This window comes from Phocoena sinus, chromosome 12, assembly GCF_008692025.1.
Source record: "Phocoena sinus isolate mPhoSin1 chromosome 12, mPhoSin1.pri, whole genome shotgun sequence".
Classification (NCBI taxonomy): Eukaryota; Metazoa; Chordata; class Mammalia; order Artiodactyla; family Phocoenidae; genus Phocoena; species Phocoena sinus.
The window spans coordinates 83,219,592-83,240,508 of record NC_045774.1 but is presented as its reverse complement, the minus strand read 5'-3'; the positions used below and the strand labels follow the sequence as shown (position 1 = coordinate 83,240,508).

The 20,917-nt window shown below is 37.8% G+C and overlaps 1 protein-coding gene across 1 annotated transcript in view; it reads left to right on the top strand.

Annotated features, from left to right (window-relative positions):
• Positions 1–20,917, top strand: part of FAM135A (family with sequence similarity 135 member A) — a 123,201-nt gene that overhangs the window by 30,549 nt on the left and 71,735 nt on the right. The window contains 1 exon segment of the mRNA XM_032651190.1: positions 2,877–2,956. Within this exon segment, the coding sequence (XP_032507081.1) occupies positions 2,877–2,956 (80 nt within the window).

The following is a 20,917-nucleotide window of genomic DNA, read 5'->3' as shown; positions in this document are numbered from 1 at the left end:
CATGTGGTACTGCATTGTATAGTTGCACCATAGTTTATTCAGCCAGTCCCTTAATGATGGACATTTTGCTTTTTTCTTGAGTTTTCCTGTTGCAGTTAAGGCTGCAATGAATAGCCTTGTGCTACCTCATTGAATATTTTTGCTAAAGTATCTTTGGGAAATAGTCTTAAAAGTGGGATGCTAGGTCAAAGAGTAGATGTCTATGTGTTTTTGCTCCTTATTGCTAAATTCCCCTCCATATGGCATTGCACAATTTTACCTCACCAGCAGTACAGAAGAATTTCTTTTTGCCCAGAGCCTCACCAGCAGAGTATTTTGTCAAACTGCTGGTTTTCTTTCGATGTGACAGATGAGGAAGGATAGCCCATTATAGTTTTAATTTGTAGTTTTTAAAATTATAAGTAAGATTGAAATTTTTTTCATGTATTTAAGAGACATTTGCAGTTCTTTTTTGGTGAACTGTTTATTAATTTTCTTTTTCATTTTTTAAGGTTAATTGGCCTTTTTCTTCTCAATTTTTAGATGCTCTTTATATATTAGGGATATAACCCAGGCTTTGAAAGCCGAAAGTAAGGTTTGTCAGAATGGATCAGCAGATGCCTGCAGGACAAAAGCAGCTTCATTGCGTTGTCTACCTGACTGATTTTGTTTGATAATTCCATACTATTTTGTTACTTCAGTAATTTTATAAAGATATATTTTTATACTTTATTTGGCTGTTTTAGTTGTTTTTTTAGCAAGAAGTTGTTCTGAATAACCTAGCTCACCACAGCCCTTAGAAAAGGAAATATTTTATCCTTTGCTTTTAAAATTTTATCTCTTATTTGATATTTTACGTAAAAAAAGTTAACATATGCACATTTGAAAGTTTTGTTCATTTTTGAAGATTTATACCTTTAAAGTATCATTAATTTTAATTTAAAAATATATTTACAGTCATAATAGACTGCTTTTATAAATGCAAAGTGAACATCGCTTAAAATAATGTAGGTAATTACTTCCAGTGGTTTGTTTTTCCTGTATCTCTAGAACTTAGCCCAGTGGCTAAACATAGGTGGGTCCTCAATAAGTCATGAATTAATGGTACGTGTATGTATATGTATACACACGCACATTTATTTATTTTTTAATATGTTGAACCGTATGCTTTAGGCACTTTTTTTTCCCATTTATTTATTTTTGGCTTCATTGGGTCTTTGTTGCTGCACGCGGGCTTTCTCTAGTTGCAGCAAGCAGGGGCTACTCTTTGTTGCAGTGCGTGGGCTTCTGATTGCGGTGGCTTCTCTTGTTGCAGAGCACAGGCTCTAGGCACGTGGGCTGCAGTAGTTGTGGCACACGGGCTCAGTAGCTGTGGCTCATGGGCTCTAGAGCGCAGCCTCAGTAGTTGTGGCACACGGGCTTAGGTGCTCTGCGGCATGTGGAATCTTCCCAGACCAGGGATTGAACCCGTGTCCCCTGCATTGGCAGGCGGATTCTTTACCACTGCGCCACCAAGGAAGTCCCACATGCACATTTAAATTCGGGGAGTTTTAAATTAGGATACTCTAACAGTGTACAGTAAATGCAGAGTGTTGTTTAAATGTCTCTGAATTTATGTGTGCAAATCATTATATTAGGATTGAGGGTGTACACTTACAGATAGGACATAGTTCTTGTGCTTAAGAAGTTTAAAATGAAATGTCTATCAGTTGCTTATTCTTAAGCTCTTATACCACATACCTGAATATTTTAAAATAGCAATATTTCACTTAATCTTTAATTAAAATTAAAACTTTGCTCTCCTTTGGTCCCAAGGCTCCTGCTCTTTCCACTTTGATTTTTCTTCTCAGTCATCTCACGTCTTCAAGGTGACCTCATCTTAATCTCAACTAAGCATCTATCTCTGTGGAGTTTTGCCATGTCTCTTTAAGGCCAAATTGTGATTTTAAAGGTTCTAAATTTAATTGGCTACTGTTTCATTCACTCTTTAATTCGGGCTTTGTGATCTGACCATATGTTCTCTTTAAGGCCATACCTTCCTAGAAATAATAGTAATAAATATATTTATATATTTTAATCTTTGTATTATTTACAAATGTAATATTTAAACTATCATCTAGGAAATTATTAAAGAGAAATAAAGACTAAATATTCAGCTCCCTAGGGTCCATCTAAAGTCATCCCTGATTTATAATCTTCATTTAGCTTTTAGTAACCCTCTGTGTGTGTGTGTACAAAGATACATGTATCCTCCATTACATACACAAACTAGTAGTGTAATGATGTTAAAACACAAGCATATTATAATACTTTTATCTCATAATTTTTTCTGTTTAAACTGATATTGTTAATGACTGGTAGATTTTTTTTTAATATATATTTTTTCTTAATTTTGTAGAATAAATAAGCAAGTAAAAGTGCATAAACTAAACAGAATAGTTATGACCTCGAAAAAATACTGAATTCTTTAAGCCAAATACATATCTTATAGTATGAAACTAATTTTTTTAAAACTGTCTACTATTAATCCTGTATTTTCTCAAAATTATGCTTAAGAATAATTTATTATCTTTTAAAAGAAAAAAATGAATAAATCAAAGCAGTGAAACTCTTAGAATCGTTAGTAACTCCTATGGTTGCTATGCATTCTCTCATTTAAAGTAAGATCGTTTCTCTTGTCTGTCTTTACACACGCCTGTTTCCCTTTGGGTTTTTTGCCATGCTAGTATTTGATCTGTGTCTGGATCTGATACACTGTTTCCCACCAGCAGTAAATACTGTGGGAGACTGATAGAAGCAGGCCAACTTTATTTTTTAATACATATAGATATATAGAAATTGCGGCATTGCATATTTTTAAATGTTTTGAAGTGACTTCTTTGTCTCTTTTGCTTTAGTTTTTACCAGATTCGTGCATCTATGAAAATTCCACCAAGAGTTCCCCACAGAGTAGAAGCTAGTTTGTTACATGCAGCAGGTAAGCCAAGGAATATTTTCAACTGTTTTTAAAAAATGTGAAGCAACATTATAGTGACCAATAATAAATTTCATAATTATTTTTATCTTTTAATTACAAATATAAGATGCCAAAGAGCATCATTCTCATACCTCTTATAAAAAATATATTTGAGGCCTCAGTAAAACAGGCTTGGTTATAGGTTCCTTGTCTCCCTCTTAGGTTTCTTACGATGAGTGAATAAAAGAAAGTATGTGAAATTTCCATGAAAACAAACATAAGTGGGGGTGGTATCATTTATATCATGTAATATATAAATTTAACAAATACACAGTGAATGTGGACACATAATTTGACATATGATCACAAAGGTGTTTTATAGTATGCGTTTTGAGAATATTTTTCAACCACTTTTTTTTCTGGTTGATTAATTAGAAAACAAAGGGCCAGAAAGCATAAAATAGACATGTTATAGCAGCTCTTTTATTACTCATATTCTGAGGAGACACACCAGCATTAAAGGATTGGTGGCCCTGACATAATCATTGGGCATTTTTTCAGCTTTCCTGATACAGTATACTCTGTTTCAGTCTAAGCAGTTAGAAAACGAAATGGTTAATGAAACGTACTAGAGAGTTATCATATATTTCTAATATGAATTACTAGTTTTCAAAGCATCACAAAATAATAAGTATACCTAACATTAAAGCTATGTTGAGCACAGTTCAGTTCATTTTTGAAATTTAAAAATATATTCTGGGAATTTGAAGTTTTGAGGATTATCTCCTTAGCGTACTATGGATACCAAAATGCTGGTTAATGTTAAAGTTTAATGAATTGTACGTAATGGAGAGTTTACTCTTTCTGAAGACTGTCAAAATGCCCAGGGAGGCCTATTGCTTATGACCAAAAAAATATGTACCTTTTTTCTTTTCAAAATTAATTTTCTTCTTGGGCTGGTGTACATGTTGGAGTATACATTTATTGTCAATAGGTCTTTTGTAAGTCTACTTTCTAGGAAAAAGGTTAAAACAACTAATGTTACAGGACAGATTGGTACTGCCTTTTTGACCTTAATCAGCAGACTAAATGTCCTGCTCTGTTGTATCTCCTAAAGTTGCCAGTTGGAAAATACTGTAGAAAAACTTCTTTTTTCTGGACTACCTTTTTATTTATATATATTTTCAGTTTTATAGAGGAATAATTGACAAATATCATCTTATGTATTTAAAGTGTACAATGTGATTTGTTATACACATACATTGTACAGTACATATACATATGTGATTTGTTATACAGATACGCTGTGAAAAAATTGCCATGGTCAAGATAATTAACACATCTCTCACTTCACATAGTTAGTTGTTTTGTGTGTTTGTGGGAAAGAAGGCCGAAGATTTATTCTTAACAGATTTCAAGTATACAGTACTTTATTACTAACTATAGTCATCATGCTGTGCGTTAGATCTGCAGAACTTATTTTTCTTATAACTAAAAGTTTGTACCCTTTGACCTACATCTCCCCATTTCTCCCACACCCCCAGCCCCTGGCAACTACCATTCTACTCTCTGTTTCTATGGAACTGACTTTTTGTTTTGTTTCCACATGTAAGTGATAACATCCAGTATTTGTCCTTTCTGTGTCTGACTTATTTCATGCAGCTTAATGCCCTCCAGGTTCATCCATGTTGCTGCAAATGACAGGATTTCCATCTTTTTATGGCTGAATAGTATTCCATTGTTTAAAGAAGCACTGCATTTTCTTTATCCATTCATCCACTGACAGACAGTTGGGTTATTTCCACGTCTTGGCTATTGTGAATGATGCTGCAATGAAATGGGAGTGCAGAATTTTCTTTCGATACTGATTTCATTTCTTTCAGATATATATTCAGGAGTAGGATTGCTGGATCATTTGGAGGTTCTATTTTCAATCTTTTGAGGCTCCTCCATACTGTTTGCCATAGTGACTGCACCAATTTACATTCTCCCCACAGTGCGCAAGTGTTTCCCTTTTCTCCACATCCTGGCCGACATTTGTTATCTCTTGACATTTTCATAATAGGTATTCTGACAGATGTGAAGTGGTATCTCTTTGTGCTTTTGATTTGCGTTGCCCTGATGATTAGTGATGTTGAGCACCATTTCATGTACCCGTTGGCCATTTGTATGTCTTCTTTGCCAAAAAATGTCTGTTCGGTTCCTCTGCCTATTCTAAAATCAGATTTTTTTTTGCTATTGAGTTGTTTGGTTCTTTATATATTTTGGATATTATCCCCTATCAGATATATGATTGGCAAATATTTTCTCCCAATCAGTAGGTTGCTTTTTCTTTTGTTGGTGGTGTCCTCTGCTCTGCAGAAGCCTTGTAGTTTAATGTAGTCCCACCTGTCTATTTTTGCCTTTGCTTTGGTGTAAATCCAAATAATCGTTGCCAAGACCAATGTCAAGAGCTTTTCCCCTTTGTTTTCTTCTAGGAGCTTTGTGGTTTCAGGTCTCAAATTTAAGTCTAATCCATTTTGAGTTAATTTTTGTGAGTGATATATAATAAGTGTCCAGTTTGCTTCTTTGAATGTGAATGTCCAGTTTTCCCAGCACCACTTTTCAAAGAGACTTTCTTCTCCTTATTATGTGTTCTTGGTGCCTTGTCAGGTATTAGTTGACCATATGTGGTGGGCTGATTTCTGGGCTCTCTTTTTTGTGCCATTGATCTATGTGCCTGTTTTTATGCCAATACCATACTGTTTTGATTACTATAGCCTTGCAATGTAGTTTGAAATCAAGAAGTGTGATGCCTCCAGCTTTGTTCTTTCATTCTCAAGATTGCTCTGGCTATTCAGGAACTTTTGTGGTCTCGTACAAATGTTAGGATAATTTTTTCTATTTCTGTGAAAAATACCATTGGAATTTTGATAGAGATTACATTGAATTTGTAGATCACTTAAGGTAGTATGGATATTTTAGCAATATTCATTCTTCCAGTCCAAGAACACAGGTTATCTTTCCATTTATTTGTGTCTTCTTCAGTTTCTTTCCCCAGTGTCTTATAGTTTTCAGTGTACAGGTCTTTCATCGCCTCTGGTTAAATTTATTCCTAAGTATTTTATTGCTTTTCATGCTATTGTAAATGGGATTTTCTTCTTGATTTCTCTTTCAAGCAGTCCATTGTTAGTGTATAGAAATGCAACTGATTTTTATATGTTGATTCTGTGTCCTGCAACTTTATTAAATTCATTGATTAATTCTAACAGCTTTTTGCTGGAGACTTTAGGGTTTTTATGTATAAGATCATGTCATCTGCATACAGAGATGACTTTAATTCTTCCTTTAAATTCTTTAATTTAATTAAAGAATTTAATTCGTCCTATTTGGATGCCTTTAATTTCCTTTTTTTGCCAGTTTGTTGTGGCTAGGACTTCTAGTACTGTGTTGAACAGGAGTGGTAAGAGTGGGCATCCTTTTCTTGTTCCTGACTTGAGAGGAACACTTTGAACTTTTTACCACTGAGGATTTGTTAGCTGTGGGCTTGTCATAAACGGCCTTTATTATGTTGAGGTACATTCCTTCTGTACCTAATTTATTGAGAGTTTTTATCATGAAAGTATGTTGAGTTTTGTCAAATTATTTTTCTGCATCTGTTGAGATGATCATATGATTCTTATCCTTCATTTAATCCTTCATTTATCTTCATTTCGTTAATGTGGTATATCACGTTTATTGATTTGCATATGTCAAACTGTCCTTGCATCCCAGGGATCAATCCCACTTGATCATAGTGTTTGATCCTTTTAATGTGCTCTTGAATTTGGTTTGCTAGTATTTTGTTGAGGATTTTTGCATCTGTGTTCATCAGAGATATGGTACACAAAGATATCAACACTTTTACAAATGCAGTGGTGCTGAATGAACTGTGAGACGTGCTGCTTTTCCTGCCCAAGACCACCCCCAGCTTGGTTACCTTTTATGTGTGTCATGTTCCACAGCTTCTGAACCATCCTCTGAAACCTCCCTGGGAATGTAAATCTGGCATCCCAATTGTATTTCCTGCCAGTATACCCCAGAGTAGCCTATGGTGTTGAATGTTTAAGTTTGTATGAAAATTATAGAGAATAATGGTTGATGGAATGTCATGACTTACTAGAGGCTCACAGATACAGTAGATCCAAAATAATGTTCAGGTGAGTTTCCTCACCAGCAATCTGAAAAACAAAGGGCAAAGAAAGGCAGCCAGTTTATTCCAATCTAAGAGGTATTGGTTCCTTTCTCTTTTTATGTCTTTCCTCCCCCCAGATTTGTTTCATTTTAAAATGATATTTAAGAGTTCCTGGAGTATGTGTATCTTTTTAGTATTAGTAAATTTGTTAGGAAAAAGTATCCTTCCAAAATTTTTCTGCCTCCAGAAATTACTCCTATGTATTTGGCTGACTTTGTTTTAATAAATATATATCACTGATTTCTAGACTCATCCTTGCTAACAACATAAATATGTTTAAGTCTCTTTTCGCTTCTGTTCCTTAACAGTTCACGTTTCCTTCCAAGGGCTTGAATTTTCTCTGTACTTTTTGTTACATACCCTATTTTTCTTCTAATTTAGATTTGTGCTTCCATCTCAAGACCTTTTCTTTCCAGCTCTGTATTTTACCATATATCTTACACCAGGTGTATATTTCTGGAAAACTTTTAAGAAGAAGAGAAAAAAATGATGATTTTGTCTGTGAGTTGCAGTAGGCAGGTTAGATGGTTTGGGAATTAGATGGTGTTATACAGCTTATTGCAACATGTTTAAATTATTTCCAGCACAAGATTGTGCTGACAGTGAGAGGCTTGAGTCAGGACATAGCTGTCATCTTATAATAACATCAGTCATGAGAGACAGTGAGTATTTATGGGGCTGTTGAAAACGGAATAACAACAGTGCATTCAGAGATTTCTACAACAGAGAAGTCATTGCCGGTTCTGGGAAGCTGGCTCCAGTTTGAAATGTTAGAAGACTATGTACAATTTTGATAAAAAGTCAAGAACAACTCGCCATTTCTAATAGTGATAGTAGTTTTTAAAAAGAAACATACACTGTTTTATTTGATTTTTCGTATCTATCCATCCCTTTTCTCTGAAAAAAATATTTTTATGCAAATAATACCAGCAAAGAGTTAAAAGATCCATTAGTCCAGAAAGATTAGTAGTGAAAACCATAGCTCCTTCTCTGGATTCACCCGCTTTTAACTGTTTCTGTAGCCCTGATGGTTCCCCTACATGGACATTCCACATCCTGTGACAATTTATGTCACACCACTTCCTCCCTCTCCCCCTATTTTTTAAGAGGTACCATTATTCTCACATTTCTCTTTGATCATTATTGGAGCTTCAAATGAAATATTTAAAGCTCTGTTTCTTGTTTCAGCACATATGACAGACCCCTCATTTTCTAAAGTAAGGATATAAACAATCTTACCTCTTTTTTCAAATTTTCTCTTTCCCTCCACTTCCCAACCTGTTGGACATATCCTTTGTTTTATATTATCAAGATTGCTAACATTCATATTCGGATTTGTAACTGTAGTTAAATCTTGTGTTTTTTGTCTATGGGTTTATTCCAAATGTTGAAAACAAGTAAACAGCATTTACATTTCCATGGTAACACAAGAGGAAAAGGGTTTATAAAATTGAAATGACTATCCAACATAAAGAAGGAGGATCTTAAGTTTCTGGCAAGACAAGGCAAATCTAGTTCTCGTTTTGATATTGATCTGGGTCACCTATGAAATCGAGATAGCTATAGGTATATCTTAGGTATTTTAGTAGTTGTAGAGTCAAAGGTGCAGCTTTGTTGTGGTTAACAAAGTAATTCCTTGGAATCAGGATACCAGCTTCCTTTTATGTTACCTTGGAAAACTCACTTAACCTCTGCGAGCTTCAGTTTCTTATCTGTGAAATGTGTAACCTGCTTTACAATAAGTGAAAGTTCATAGCAAACTGTAAAGGGCCATATACATGTAGGATATTGTTATTGGGCTTCTAGTAATACAAGAAAGAATATGAAGCAGTCAAGTTTGACTCATTTAATGTTTGAACCATTTAATGTTTGAACCATTTAATGTTGTAGAGAGCTGAAACTTATATTATTAATTGGATGTTTTCCTATGATTTATGTAATTCTTTTATGCAACATAGTAATTAAGCACATAGGATAACATCTCATGTTAATAAGTAAATCTAAATTTTTTTAAAAAAATCAATAAAACCATTTCTTGGACAAGAAGCATGAACCAGGATGACCAAGGGCAAGAGGGGAAAACCGAAGGGAGGAAGAGACCTCAGAAAAGTCCCTGGACTTTATAACTTATTACAGAAATCTGGGTACCTGGGTTTCCATTTCTATTCATATAAAGCTCGTGTAATCTGCACAGAGTATTTGAATTTAGACATAACTAGTTTCAAGTCTTGTTCTGCTGTTTACTAGCTTTATGGTCTTAAACAAATTATTCAGTTTCTCTGAGCCTTTCCTAATCAGTGAAATGGAAATAATCCCTGTTTCACAGTGTGTTTTTTGAAAATTAAATGAGAAAATTGGGTCAAGAGGCCCGGTGTAGTGCTCAGTAAACAGTGGGTACTTTGTCCTGGCTTCCCATTCTATCTTAACTGCCGCAGATGTTAAAGAGCTGCAATAAGGTGACCTCAGCACCCGCTTGATGTAAGGACAGTCTCGGAAGAGGGAGCTACTGGAGCCGTTTGTGTGCCTCTCCCTTCTCCGTGTTTAAGGGTTGGCCTTGCTTGTACACAGGAGAGCTGATTGGTATGGTCTGCCCTCTTCAGCACCTTCTCTGGGTCTTTTCTTCCTCAGTGAGACAGCTCTTCCCCTCTTGTGTGGGGTTCTGTAGTGAGTGTAAGAGTGAACTGCAGGTACGTCTTTGAACTAGTTTATCAGTGTGGCATAGAAGACCAAGCACAGGCTTTGCAGCAAACAGCAGTGGCATTTATTTCCTGGACAACTTAGTTACGTTATCAGAGGCTTGGTATCTATAAAATGGATATGTTAATCCCTGCCCTATAAAATTGCCTAAAGGATTAATGACAATATCCGTAAAGCACAGTGCCTGGCACATAGTAAGTGCTCTATAGATGCTAGCTAGTAGTAGTAGTGAGAAGCAATAAGTAAGTAATAAGTAGTAATTAAAAGTCAGCTATTGTTCCTTTTTTATTGAATAAATTTGGCGTTTTTATTGAATAATGTAACACTGTATAAATTTAACATTGTGTACAATGTATTACTTTGATACATTTGTATATTGTACTTTGATTGCCATTGTAGTGATATTTATCACATTACCTAATTATAGTACAGTATTGTTGTCTTTATTCATTATGCTATGCATTAGATCTCTATGACTTATTTATACTATACTCATTGCAAGCTCATACCCTTAAGCTACATCAGTGTTATCTTCCCACTCCCCCATACCAGGGGATGGCGGGGTTGGGAAGATAAGATTGTTCTTATTTTACTCTCTGTTCGTTATGAGTTTGCCTTTTTTTTAGGATTCCACATATAAATGATATCATACATACTGTCTTTCTCTAACTTACTTCACTTAGCATAATGTGCTCAAGATCCATCCATATTTTCGCAAATGGCAGGATGTCCTCCTTTCTTGTGGCTGAATAATATTCCATTGTGTGTATATACACCACACCTTTTTTATCCTTTCATCTGTTGATGGGCATTGAGACTGTTTCCACATCTTGGGTATTGTGAATGATGCTGCAGTAAACACAGGAGTGCATATATCTCTTCAAAATCCCATTTCTGTTGCCTTTGGGTATACCCAGAAGTGGAATTGCTGGATCGTATGGCAGATCTATTTTTAGTTTTTTGAGGAACCTTCATATTGTTTTCCACAGTGGTCAGACCAGCTTACACTCCCACCAACATCGTGTGAGGGTTCCCTTTTCTCCACACCCTCGCCAGCACTGTTGTCTCCTTTCTTCTTGAGGAGGGTCATTCTGGCAGGTGTAGGTAATTGTGGGTTTGTTTTGCATTTCCCTGATGATTAACCTTGCTGAGCATCTTTTTATGTGACTGTTGGCCATTTTAGTGTCCTCTTAGGAAAAAAAATCTATTTAGTTCTTCTGTAAGACTGCTGTTTATGGGGAGAAAGAAAGAGAAATTGCTCAAAATTCAAGCAATAATATGCAGGGAAAGTCTTATTACTAAAAAAGTATATTCTCCACTTTGATAAAAGCTTCACAACTAGATAAACATTTGGACTAATAAGAAGTCAAACCTGGTTGAACCAAAGGGAAATTTCCAGCTATTTGTGTTTGACCAGGGTTTTTCTAAGGCTGTCTATTCTGGGTAAGATTCCTTGTGCATATTTGTATTGCATTCTTTTTCCTACCTACCACCACCCAGTGCTTTTATACAGGTGGTAGTGGTTAAAAGAAGAAGGGGGCTTCCCTGGTGACACAGTGGTTAAGAATCCACCTGCCAATGCAGGGAACATGGGTTCAAGCCCTGGTCTGGAAAAATCCCACATGAGGTGGAGCAACTAAGCCCGTGCACCACAACTACTGAGCCCGCATGCCTAGAGCCCATGCTCTGCAACAAGAGAAGCCACCGCAATGAGAAGCCTGCGCACCGCAGTGAAGAGTAGCCCCTGCTCGCCGCAACTAGAGAAAGCCCGTGAGCAGCAACGAAGACCCAACACAGCCAAAAAATAAAATAATAAATAAATAAATACATACATAAATTCTAAAAAAAAAAAAAAAAAGAAAAGAAAAGAAAAAGGGGGGGGACTTCCCTGGTGGCACAGTGCTTAAGAATCCGCCTGCCAATGCAGGGGACACGGGTTCAAGCCCTAGTCTGGGAAGATCCCACGTGCCACAGAGCAACTAAGCCCATGTGCCACAACTACTGAGCCTGTGTTCTAGACCCCACGAGCCACAACTACTGAGCCCGCGAGCCACAACTGCTGAAGCCCACATGCCTAGAGCCCGTGCTCCACAACAAGAGAAGCCACTGCAATGAGAAGCCCACGCACGCAACAAAGAGTAGCTACCCCTCGCCGCAACTAGAGAAAGCCTGCACGCAGCAACTAAGACCCAGTGCAGCCATAAATTAAAATTAATTAATTAATTGATTAAAAAATAAAGAAAAGAAAAAGGGAAGTCTGGAAATAGGGGCTAGGTATCAGGAAGAGTTGGCCCAGGTGCTTTGCCTTGGCAGTGGCTAACTGGCCACTTGTAATGAAGCGCCAGTATTTTGCAGTGCTACTAGAAGAACCATCTTTCTCCCCTGTTAGTTGTTTCCTTAAGCTCTGCCCAGACACCAACCTTTCAGGGCCTTCCTTTGACAGACACTGAAATGTTGTGATAGATTTTTCTGAATTGTGAAGATTTTTCATGACTTGACCCCCATCCTACATGTCTGACTTTATTTCCCACCATTGTCCCTGTGGATTCTCTGGAACAAATTCGCTGGGCTCTAACCTCCCTCCTATTCTGTGCACATTCCTCCCCTCATTGTCTCCTTTGTTAGCCCATAGACGCCTCCCATAGGCACTGAGGAGTTTCCTCTGCCATGTTGTCATAGTGCTTTCTATAGACTTCTTTCAGCTCTTAGCATCTTAACACATTTTTTCCAATTCAGAAATGGAATTCTAATGCAAACAAACAACAAGAATCATTAAAGAAAAATGCTTTTAAAAATGAGGCAAGTTTAAAGAAATATATAGCTAGAGACAATTCATATTATGTCACTAATCCATTACTGTTATCAGGAACTGAATAATTTCAACAACTGTGAATGGAAAAATCACCAGAAAGTTAGCTCTTGCAATAAACTCTTTTTTTTTTTTTTTTTTTTTTGCAATAAACTCTTGCATAGATTATGAAACTTGAGTCCATTTGGCATCACAAGCCTCCACTTCCTTTCTCTGGATTCAGCGGCTTCCTTCTGTCACTGCCATTTGTGGTCTTTTTACCTGGCTGAAGAGACAGTAATAATTACAGTGCCATTTGCTTTGGCCTCCGGAATTAAGGATTTAGGAGATTATCACATTGTACTGCAATTATTTGCTTGAATGTTTCTATCCAAACTAGACTGGGAACTCTGAAAGCAAGGACAGTGTTCTTATTTATGTTCATATCTCTTAGTTCTCGATATTTTAGTGGCAAATTACGGTTGAATGAATGCTCACTTGTGCACAGAATAAATGAGAGATACCAATGCTAGCTGTTTAACTAAAAGAAATGGAAATGCAGAAAGATGGTGGTAGGAATAAAATCTAAATTATCATGATTTAATGGAAGTATTTGTAGGCCTCTACCACAAGTCTCTCAAAGTGTAGGTTTGATGTTTGGGTTAGCAGATGACTGATAGGCGAAGTGAAAATAGAGTCATTTCAACAAGGAAATAGGGCACTAAATTAAGAAGTTAGATGAAAGTTCAGTTCTTCAATAGATACTTGCTGAGTGCCTATTATGGTAAGACATGGTCCTCACTCGTAAATCAAAGCAATGAAACATGGTTATGTGGTTCCTAACCTCATGGATGGAGGTTATCATCAAATAAGTGTTAAAAAGCAGGGAGGCTTTCCGACTCAAGACAATAAACTGAGTACACACATATGTCTTGGTCTTCTTGTTTCCAAGACTCCTCAGTAATAGCAATGGAGGAGTGTAAGAAGGAATAACAAAAATATTTCAGTGAATTTTGAAAGACAGAAAACAGAAGTAGGAGCTAAACTACCTTTTCGGGATACTTTCCCTGCAAGCTTGCAGATGGGAATAGCAGATGAAGGAAAGTGAGAGGCGGGCCTGAAAACAGGGATAAATTAAAGGTCTGTAATCAGGACAACTGGGCACCCCAGGCCCAAGTGCAGAATGTCAGGAAATTAATGTTAACCTTAGGACGAAAACCTCAAGGCTTCTCTCTAAATAAATTGCCATGGGTTACTAACACTCCAGAGTAAAGCACTCTTTTTTTTTTTTTGGTAAAAAACACGTAACATGAAATTTCCCCTCTTAACAAACTTTTAAGTGTTAAGTGTTGCTAACTGTATGCACATTGTTGTTTGACAAACTCTGTACGTTGAACATGGTGTACCCCAGCTCCTGGCCCCTAGCAACCACTCTTGTACTTACCACTTCCGTGAGTGCTGATTTGAGATCCCTCGTGTACGTAGAATCACGCAGCATTCGTCTGACCTATTGCACTTAGCATAAGTCCTCATGGTTCGTCCATGTGGTAGCGTATGACAGGATTTCCCTCATTTTTTAAAAAAATTAATTAATAATTTATTATTTATTTTTGGTTGCATTGGGTTGGTTGCTGTGCGCGGGCTTTCTCTAGTTGCGGTGAGCCTCTTCTTTGCTGTGTGTGGGCTTCTCATTGTGGTGGCTTCTCGTTGGCACAGCACGGGCTCTAGGCATGCAGGCTTCAATAGCTGTGGCTCATGGGCTTAGTTGCTCCGTGGCGTGTGGGATCTTCCCGGACCAGGGCTCGAACCCATGTCCCCTGCATTGGCAGGCAGGTTCTTAACCACTGCGCCACCAGGGAAGCCCACCTCCTTCTTTTTTAAGGCTGAAAATATTCCATCTTATACCTCATTTTCTTTATCCATTCATCCGCTGATGGACATTTATGCTTCCATGAACAGCACAGTGCAGATATATGTCTTCAAGACCCTGTTTTCAAATCTTTTGTATAAATATCCAGAAGTGGGATGGCTGGATCATATGGTAGTTTTCTTTTAATTTTTTGAGGAACCTCCATACTGCTTTCTATGGTAGCTACATCATTTACATTCCCACCAGCAGTGCACACAAGTTCCAATTTCTCCACAAGTGCTGACCGTGTACCTAATACCACATGAAGTAAGAAATAACTGAAGTTTCTTTTTTTTTAATTTTTAATTTAATTGTATTTATTTTTTTATACAGCAGGTTCTTATTAGTCATCCATTTTATACACACAGTGTATACATGTCAATCCCAATCTCCCAATTCAGCACACCACCACCACCACCACCCTTGCCGCTTTCCCCGCTTTGGTGTCCATACGTCTGTTCTCTACATCTGTGTCTCAACTTCTGCCCTGCAAACCGGTTCATCTGTACCATTGCTTCTAGGTTCCACATATATGCGTTAATATATGATATTTGTTGTTTCTCTTTCTGACTTACTTCACTCTGTATGACAGTCTCTAGATCCATCCACGTCTCAACAAATGACCCAATTTCCTTCCTTGTTATGGCTGAGTAATAATTGTATATATGTACCACATCTTCTTTATCCATTCTTCTGTCAGTGGACATTTACGTTGCTTCCATGACCTGGCTATTGTAAGTAGTGCTGCAGGGAACATTGGGGTGCATGTGTCTTTTTGAATTATGGTTTTCTCTGGGTATATGCCCAGTAGTGGGATTGCTGGATCGTATGGTAATTCTATTTTTAGTTTTTTAAGGAAACTCAATACTGTTCTCCATAGTGGCTCTATCAATTCACATTCCCACCAGCAGTGCAAGAAGGTTCCCTTTTCTCCACACCCTCTCCACCATTTGTTGTTTGTAGATTTTCTGATGATGCCCATTCTAACTGGTGTGAGGTGATACCTCATTGTAGTTTTTTTGTTGTTGTTGTTTTGGGTTTTTTTGTGGTACGCGAGCCTCTCACTGTTGTGGCCTCTCCCATTGCGGAGCACAGGCTCCGGACGCACAGGCTCAGCGGCCATGGCTCACGGGCCTAGCCAGTCCGCGGCATGTGGAATCTTCCCAGACCAGGGCACGAACCCGTGTCCCCTGCATCGGCAGGCGGACTCTCAACCAGTGTGCCACCAGGGAAGCCCCTCATTGTAGTTTTGATTTGCATTTCTCTCATAATTAGTGATGTTGAGCAGCTTTTCATGTGCTCTTGGCCATCTATCTGTCTTCTTTGAAAAAATGTCTATTTAGGTCTTCTGGCCTTTTTTTGATTGTGTTGTTTGTTTCTTTAATATTGAGCTGCATGATCTGTTTATATATTTTGGAGGTTAATCCTTTGTCTGTTGATTCATTTGCAAATATTTTCTCCCATTCTGAGGGTTGTCTTTTCATCTTGTTTATGGTTTTCTTTGCTTTGCAAAAGCTTTGAAGTTTCATTAGGTCCCATTTGTTTATTTTTGTTTTTATTTCCATTACTCTAGGAGGTAGATCAAAAAAGATCTTGCTGTGATTTATGTCCAAGAGTGTTCTTCCTATGTTTTCCTCTAAGAGTTTTATAGTGTCCAGTCTTACATTTAGGTCTCTAATCCATTTTGAGTTTATTTTTGTGTATGGTGTTAGGGAGTGTTCTAATTTCATTCTTTTACATGTAGCTGTCCAGTTTTCCCAGCAACACTTATTGAAGAGACTGTCTTTTCTCCACTGTATATCTTTGCCTCCTTTTTCATAGATTAGTTGACCATAGGTGCATGGGTTTATCTCTGGGCTTTCTGTCTTGTTCCATTGACCTATGTTTCTGCTTTTATGCCAGTACCATATTGTCTTGATTACTGTAGCTTTGTAGTATAGTCTGAAGTCAGGGCGTCTGATTCCTCCTGCTCCATTTTTTTCCCTCAAGTCTGCTTTGGCTATTCTGGGTCTTTTGTGTCTCCATACAAATTTTAAGATTTTTTGTTCTAGTTCCGTAAAAAATGCCATTAGTAATTTGATAGGGATTACATTGAATCTGTAGATTGCTTTGTGTAGTATAGTCATTTTCACAATATTGATTCTTCCAATCCAAGAACATGGTATATCTCTCCATCTGTTGATACCATCTTTAATTTCTTTCATCAGTGTCTTATAGTTTTCTGCATACAGGTCTTTTGCCTCCCTAGGTAGGTTTCTTCCTAGGTATTTTATTCTTTTTGTTGCAGTGGTAAATGGGAGTGTTTCCTAAATTTCTCTTTCATATTTTTCATCATTAGTGTATAGGAATGCAAGAGATTTCTGTGCATTAATTTTGTATCCTGCAACTTTACCAAATTCATTGATTAGCTCTAGTAGTTTTCTGGTGGCATTTTTAGGATTCTCTATATATAGTATCATGTCATCTGCAAACAGTCACAGTTTTACTTCTTCTTTTCCAATTTGTATTCCTTTTATTTCTTTTTCTTCTCTGGTTGCTGTGGCTAGGACTTCCAAAACTATGTTGAATAATAGTGGCGAGCACAGACATCCCTGTCTTGTTCCTGATCTTAGAGGAAATGCTTTCAGTTTTTCACCATTGAGAATGGTATTTGCTGTGGGTTTGTTATATATGGCCTTTATTATGTTGAGGTAGGTTCCCCCATGCCCACTTTCTGTAGAGTTTTTATCTTAAATGGGTGTTGACTTTTGTCAAAAGCTTTTTCTGCATCTATTGAGATGATCATATGGTTTTTATTCTTCAATTTGTTAATATGGTGTATCACATTGATTGCTTTGCGTATACTAAAGAAGTCTTTCATCCCTGGGATAAATCCCAGTTGATCATGGTGTATGATCCTTTTAATGTGTTGTTGGATTCTGTTTGCTAGTATTTTGTTGAGGATTTTTGCATGTATATTCATCAGTGATATTGGTCTGTAATTTTCTTTTTTTGTAGTATCTTTGTCTGGTTTTGGTATCAGGGTGATGGTGGCCTCATAGAATGAGTTTGGGAATGTTCCTTCCTCCCCAATTGTATGGAAGAGTTTGAGAAGGATGGGTGTCGGCTCTTCTCTAAATGTTTGACAGAATTCACCTGTGAAGCCATCTGGTCCTGGACTTCGTTGGAAGATTTTTAATCACAGTTTAAATTTCATTACTTGTGATTGGTCTGTGCATATTTTCTATTTCTTCCTGGTTCAGTCTTGGGAGGTTATACCTTTCTAAGAATTTGTCCATTTCTTCCAGGTTGTCCATTTAATTGGCATAGAGTTGCTTGTAGTAGTCTCTTAGGATGCTTTGTATTTCTGTGGTGTCTGTTGTAACTTCTCCTTTTTCATTTCTAATTTTATTGATTTGAGTCCTCTCCCTCTTTTTCTTGATGCGTCTGGCTGATGGTTTATCAATTTTGTTTATCTTCTCAAAGAGCCAGCTTTTCGTTTTATTGATCTTTGCTATTGTTTTCTTTGTTTCTATTTCATTTATTTCTGCTCAGATCTATATAATTTCTTTCCTTCTGCTAACTTTGGGTTTTGTTTGTTCTTCTTTCTCTAGTTCCTTTAGGTGTAAGGTTAGATTGTTTATTTGAAACTTTTCTTGTTTCTTGAGTTAGGCTTGTATAGCTATAAACTTCCCTCTTAGAACTGCTTTTGCTGCATTCCATAGGTTTTGGATCGTCGTGTTTTCGTTGTCATTTGTCTCTAGGCGTTTTTTGATTTCCTCTTTGATTTCTGCAGTGATGACTTGGTTATTTAGTAACGTATTGTTTAGCCTCCACGTGTTTGTGTTCTTTACGTTTCTTCCCTGTAATTCATTTGTAATCTCATAGCGTTGTGGTCAGAAAAGATACTTGATATGATTTCAATTTTCTTAAATTTACTGAGGTTTGATTTGTGACCCAAGGTGTGATCTATCCTGGAGAATGTTCCGTGCGCACTTGAGAAGAAAGTGTAATCTGCTGTTTCTGGATGGAACGTCCTATAAATATCAATTCAATCTATCTGGTCTATTGTGTCATTTAAGGCTTATGTTTCCTTATTTATTTTCATTTTGGTTGATCTGTCCATTGGTGTAAGTGAGGTGTTAACGTCCCCCACTATTATTGTGTTACTATCGATTTCCTCTTTTATAGCTGTTAGCAGTTGCCAACAAGAAGTTTCTGCTCCTTCCTCCTGAAATTCTCCTCCCTTCCGTCTTCTTTTGATTAACTTTTTCATGGTATTTCAACTCAAATGCTGTATTGTCACCAAAGCCTTTCCTGACTCTGCAGATGTAGTTCACCCTCATCTTATGAGATGCTACAGCACTCTGTCCTTCTCTGTCACACTTAGTGGAGATGGAATTTACAGAATTAGATGAGGGCAGGGAAGGTGGTTTTTTGGTTTGTTTGGGTTTGGTCTGGTCTACTTAGCTTAGAACAATGCATGACATAGGTAATGCAATAAGCATTTAAACTTTTATTGTGAAATGTATCAGACATTTTTGAAGATAATGTAAAACATTATTTTATTAAGTGATAAAATAAGCTCCCAGGTACCAACCCTTCATTTAAGAAACAGAATATTATTAGTACCATAAAAGCATCCTGTGTAATCCTCCTGACTTTTGTATTAATCATTCTTTAGTTTTGCTTATAGTTTCCTTACCTATGAGTATATGCCAAGGACGTGTCTGGTTGAGTTTGGAAAAACTGAGTAGCAAGCACAAGTTCAGCTGTGAGGGAAAGCTGCTCCCATGAGAAAGCTGAGCAGTCCCTGGGTTATGGTGTGCTTCTGTGCACTGAAAGGGTTCAGGATCCCTTAGGGGAGTTCATGGGCAAGGTCAGGAGTGACTTGTGTGAATCCACAGTTCCAAGCCATAGTGTGATGGAATATTTTGTGAGTTCACACATCCAGGGCTCCCGCCAGGGTCATAGTGTGATGGAGTATTGTGTGAACTCACACATCCAGGGCTCCCGCCAGGGTCATCGTGTGATGGAGTATTGTGTGAACTCTCACATCCAGGGCTCCCGCCAGGGTCGTCGTGTGATGGAGTATTGTGTGAACTCACACATCCAGGGCTCCCGCCAGGGTCGTCGTGTGATGGAGTATTGTGTGAACTCACACACCCAGGGCTCCTGCCAAGGTTGTAGTGTGATGGAGTATTGTGTGAACTCACACACCCAGGGCTCCCGCCAAGGTCGTAGTGTGATGGAGTATTGTGTGAACTCACACACCCAGGGCTCCCGCCAGGGTCGTAGTGTGATGGAGTATTGTGTGAACTCACACACCCAGGGCTCCTGCCAGGGTCGTAGTGTGATGGAGTATTGTGTGAACTCACACACCCAGGGCTCCTGCCAGGGTCGTAGTGTGATGGAGTATTGTGTGAATTCACACACCCAGGGCTCCTGCCAAGGTCGCGGCGTGATGGAGTATTAGATAGCCAACGTGTGGAATGGGCTGGTTTACATCTACACTTAGCGTTCAGTTCTCCTTTCTTCAACTCTTAGGAGTAGGGCAAAGCAGAAAACCTCTGTGAGGGGAAAAGACTGCCCTCATATGATCTAGGCTATACGGCAGAAACTTTCTTAGTGCACCCTCAAGCAAATCAAGTGCTGAAAGGAATCTGGCCAAGCTTTTAATCTGTCCTTAGGTTAAAAAATGGCCGCATGGCAGCACAGGTCTTTCAGATGATAGCCCTCGGTGTAGCTGTGTGTTGAGCACACTGATCCAGTCTTGGTCAGTCACCTCTGTATCTAAGACAGAGGACCTCTTTGGAACCTTCCTTCCTGTCTTCCTAGGGATTCCCTCTACCTTCCTTGTGCATTGGATCTTGTTTCCTAACACCTATTTTGACTCTTGGTTTACTCTCTCATTTTGGTGGAGCCTATTCTCTATTATCTTGTTGGGGAAAGTGGTGTAGGAAATAAATATCTCTGAAACCTTTAGTGTCTAAAAATGTCTTTATTCTGCTCTTACACTTGTTTAGCTAAGTATGGAATTCTAGGTTGGAACTCTTTCCTTCAGAATTTTGAGAATATTGCTCCATTGGCTTTTGGGTTGCAGCCTTGCTGTTGAGAGTTTCAAAGCTTTTCTGGTTGCTAGTTCTTTATATGTGATCCTTTTCCCCTTTCAAGAATCTTGTAGAATCTCGTCTTTGTTTTGGCTGCCCTAATGGCACGTGATGATGTACCTCTGGTCTCTCAGTACTCATTGGGCCCTTTTCCTCCGGAAGCAGATGTACTTCAGTTCTGGGAAATTTTCTTAGTTTGTTAATCATTTTCTCCCATTTGTCTTCTCTGTTCTTTCTTTATGGAACTTCTGTCATTTAGATGGTGGATCATCTTCACTGGTTCTCT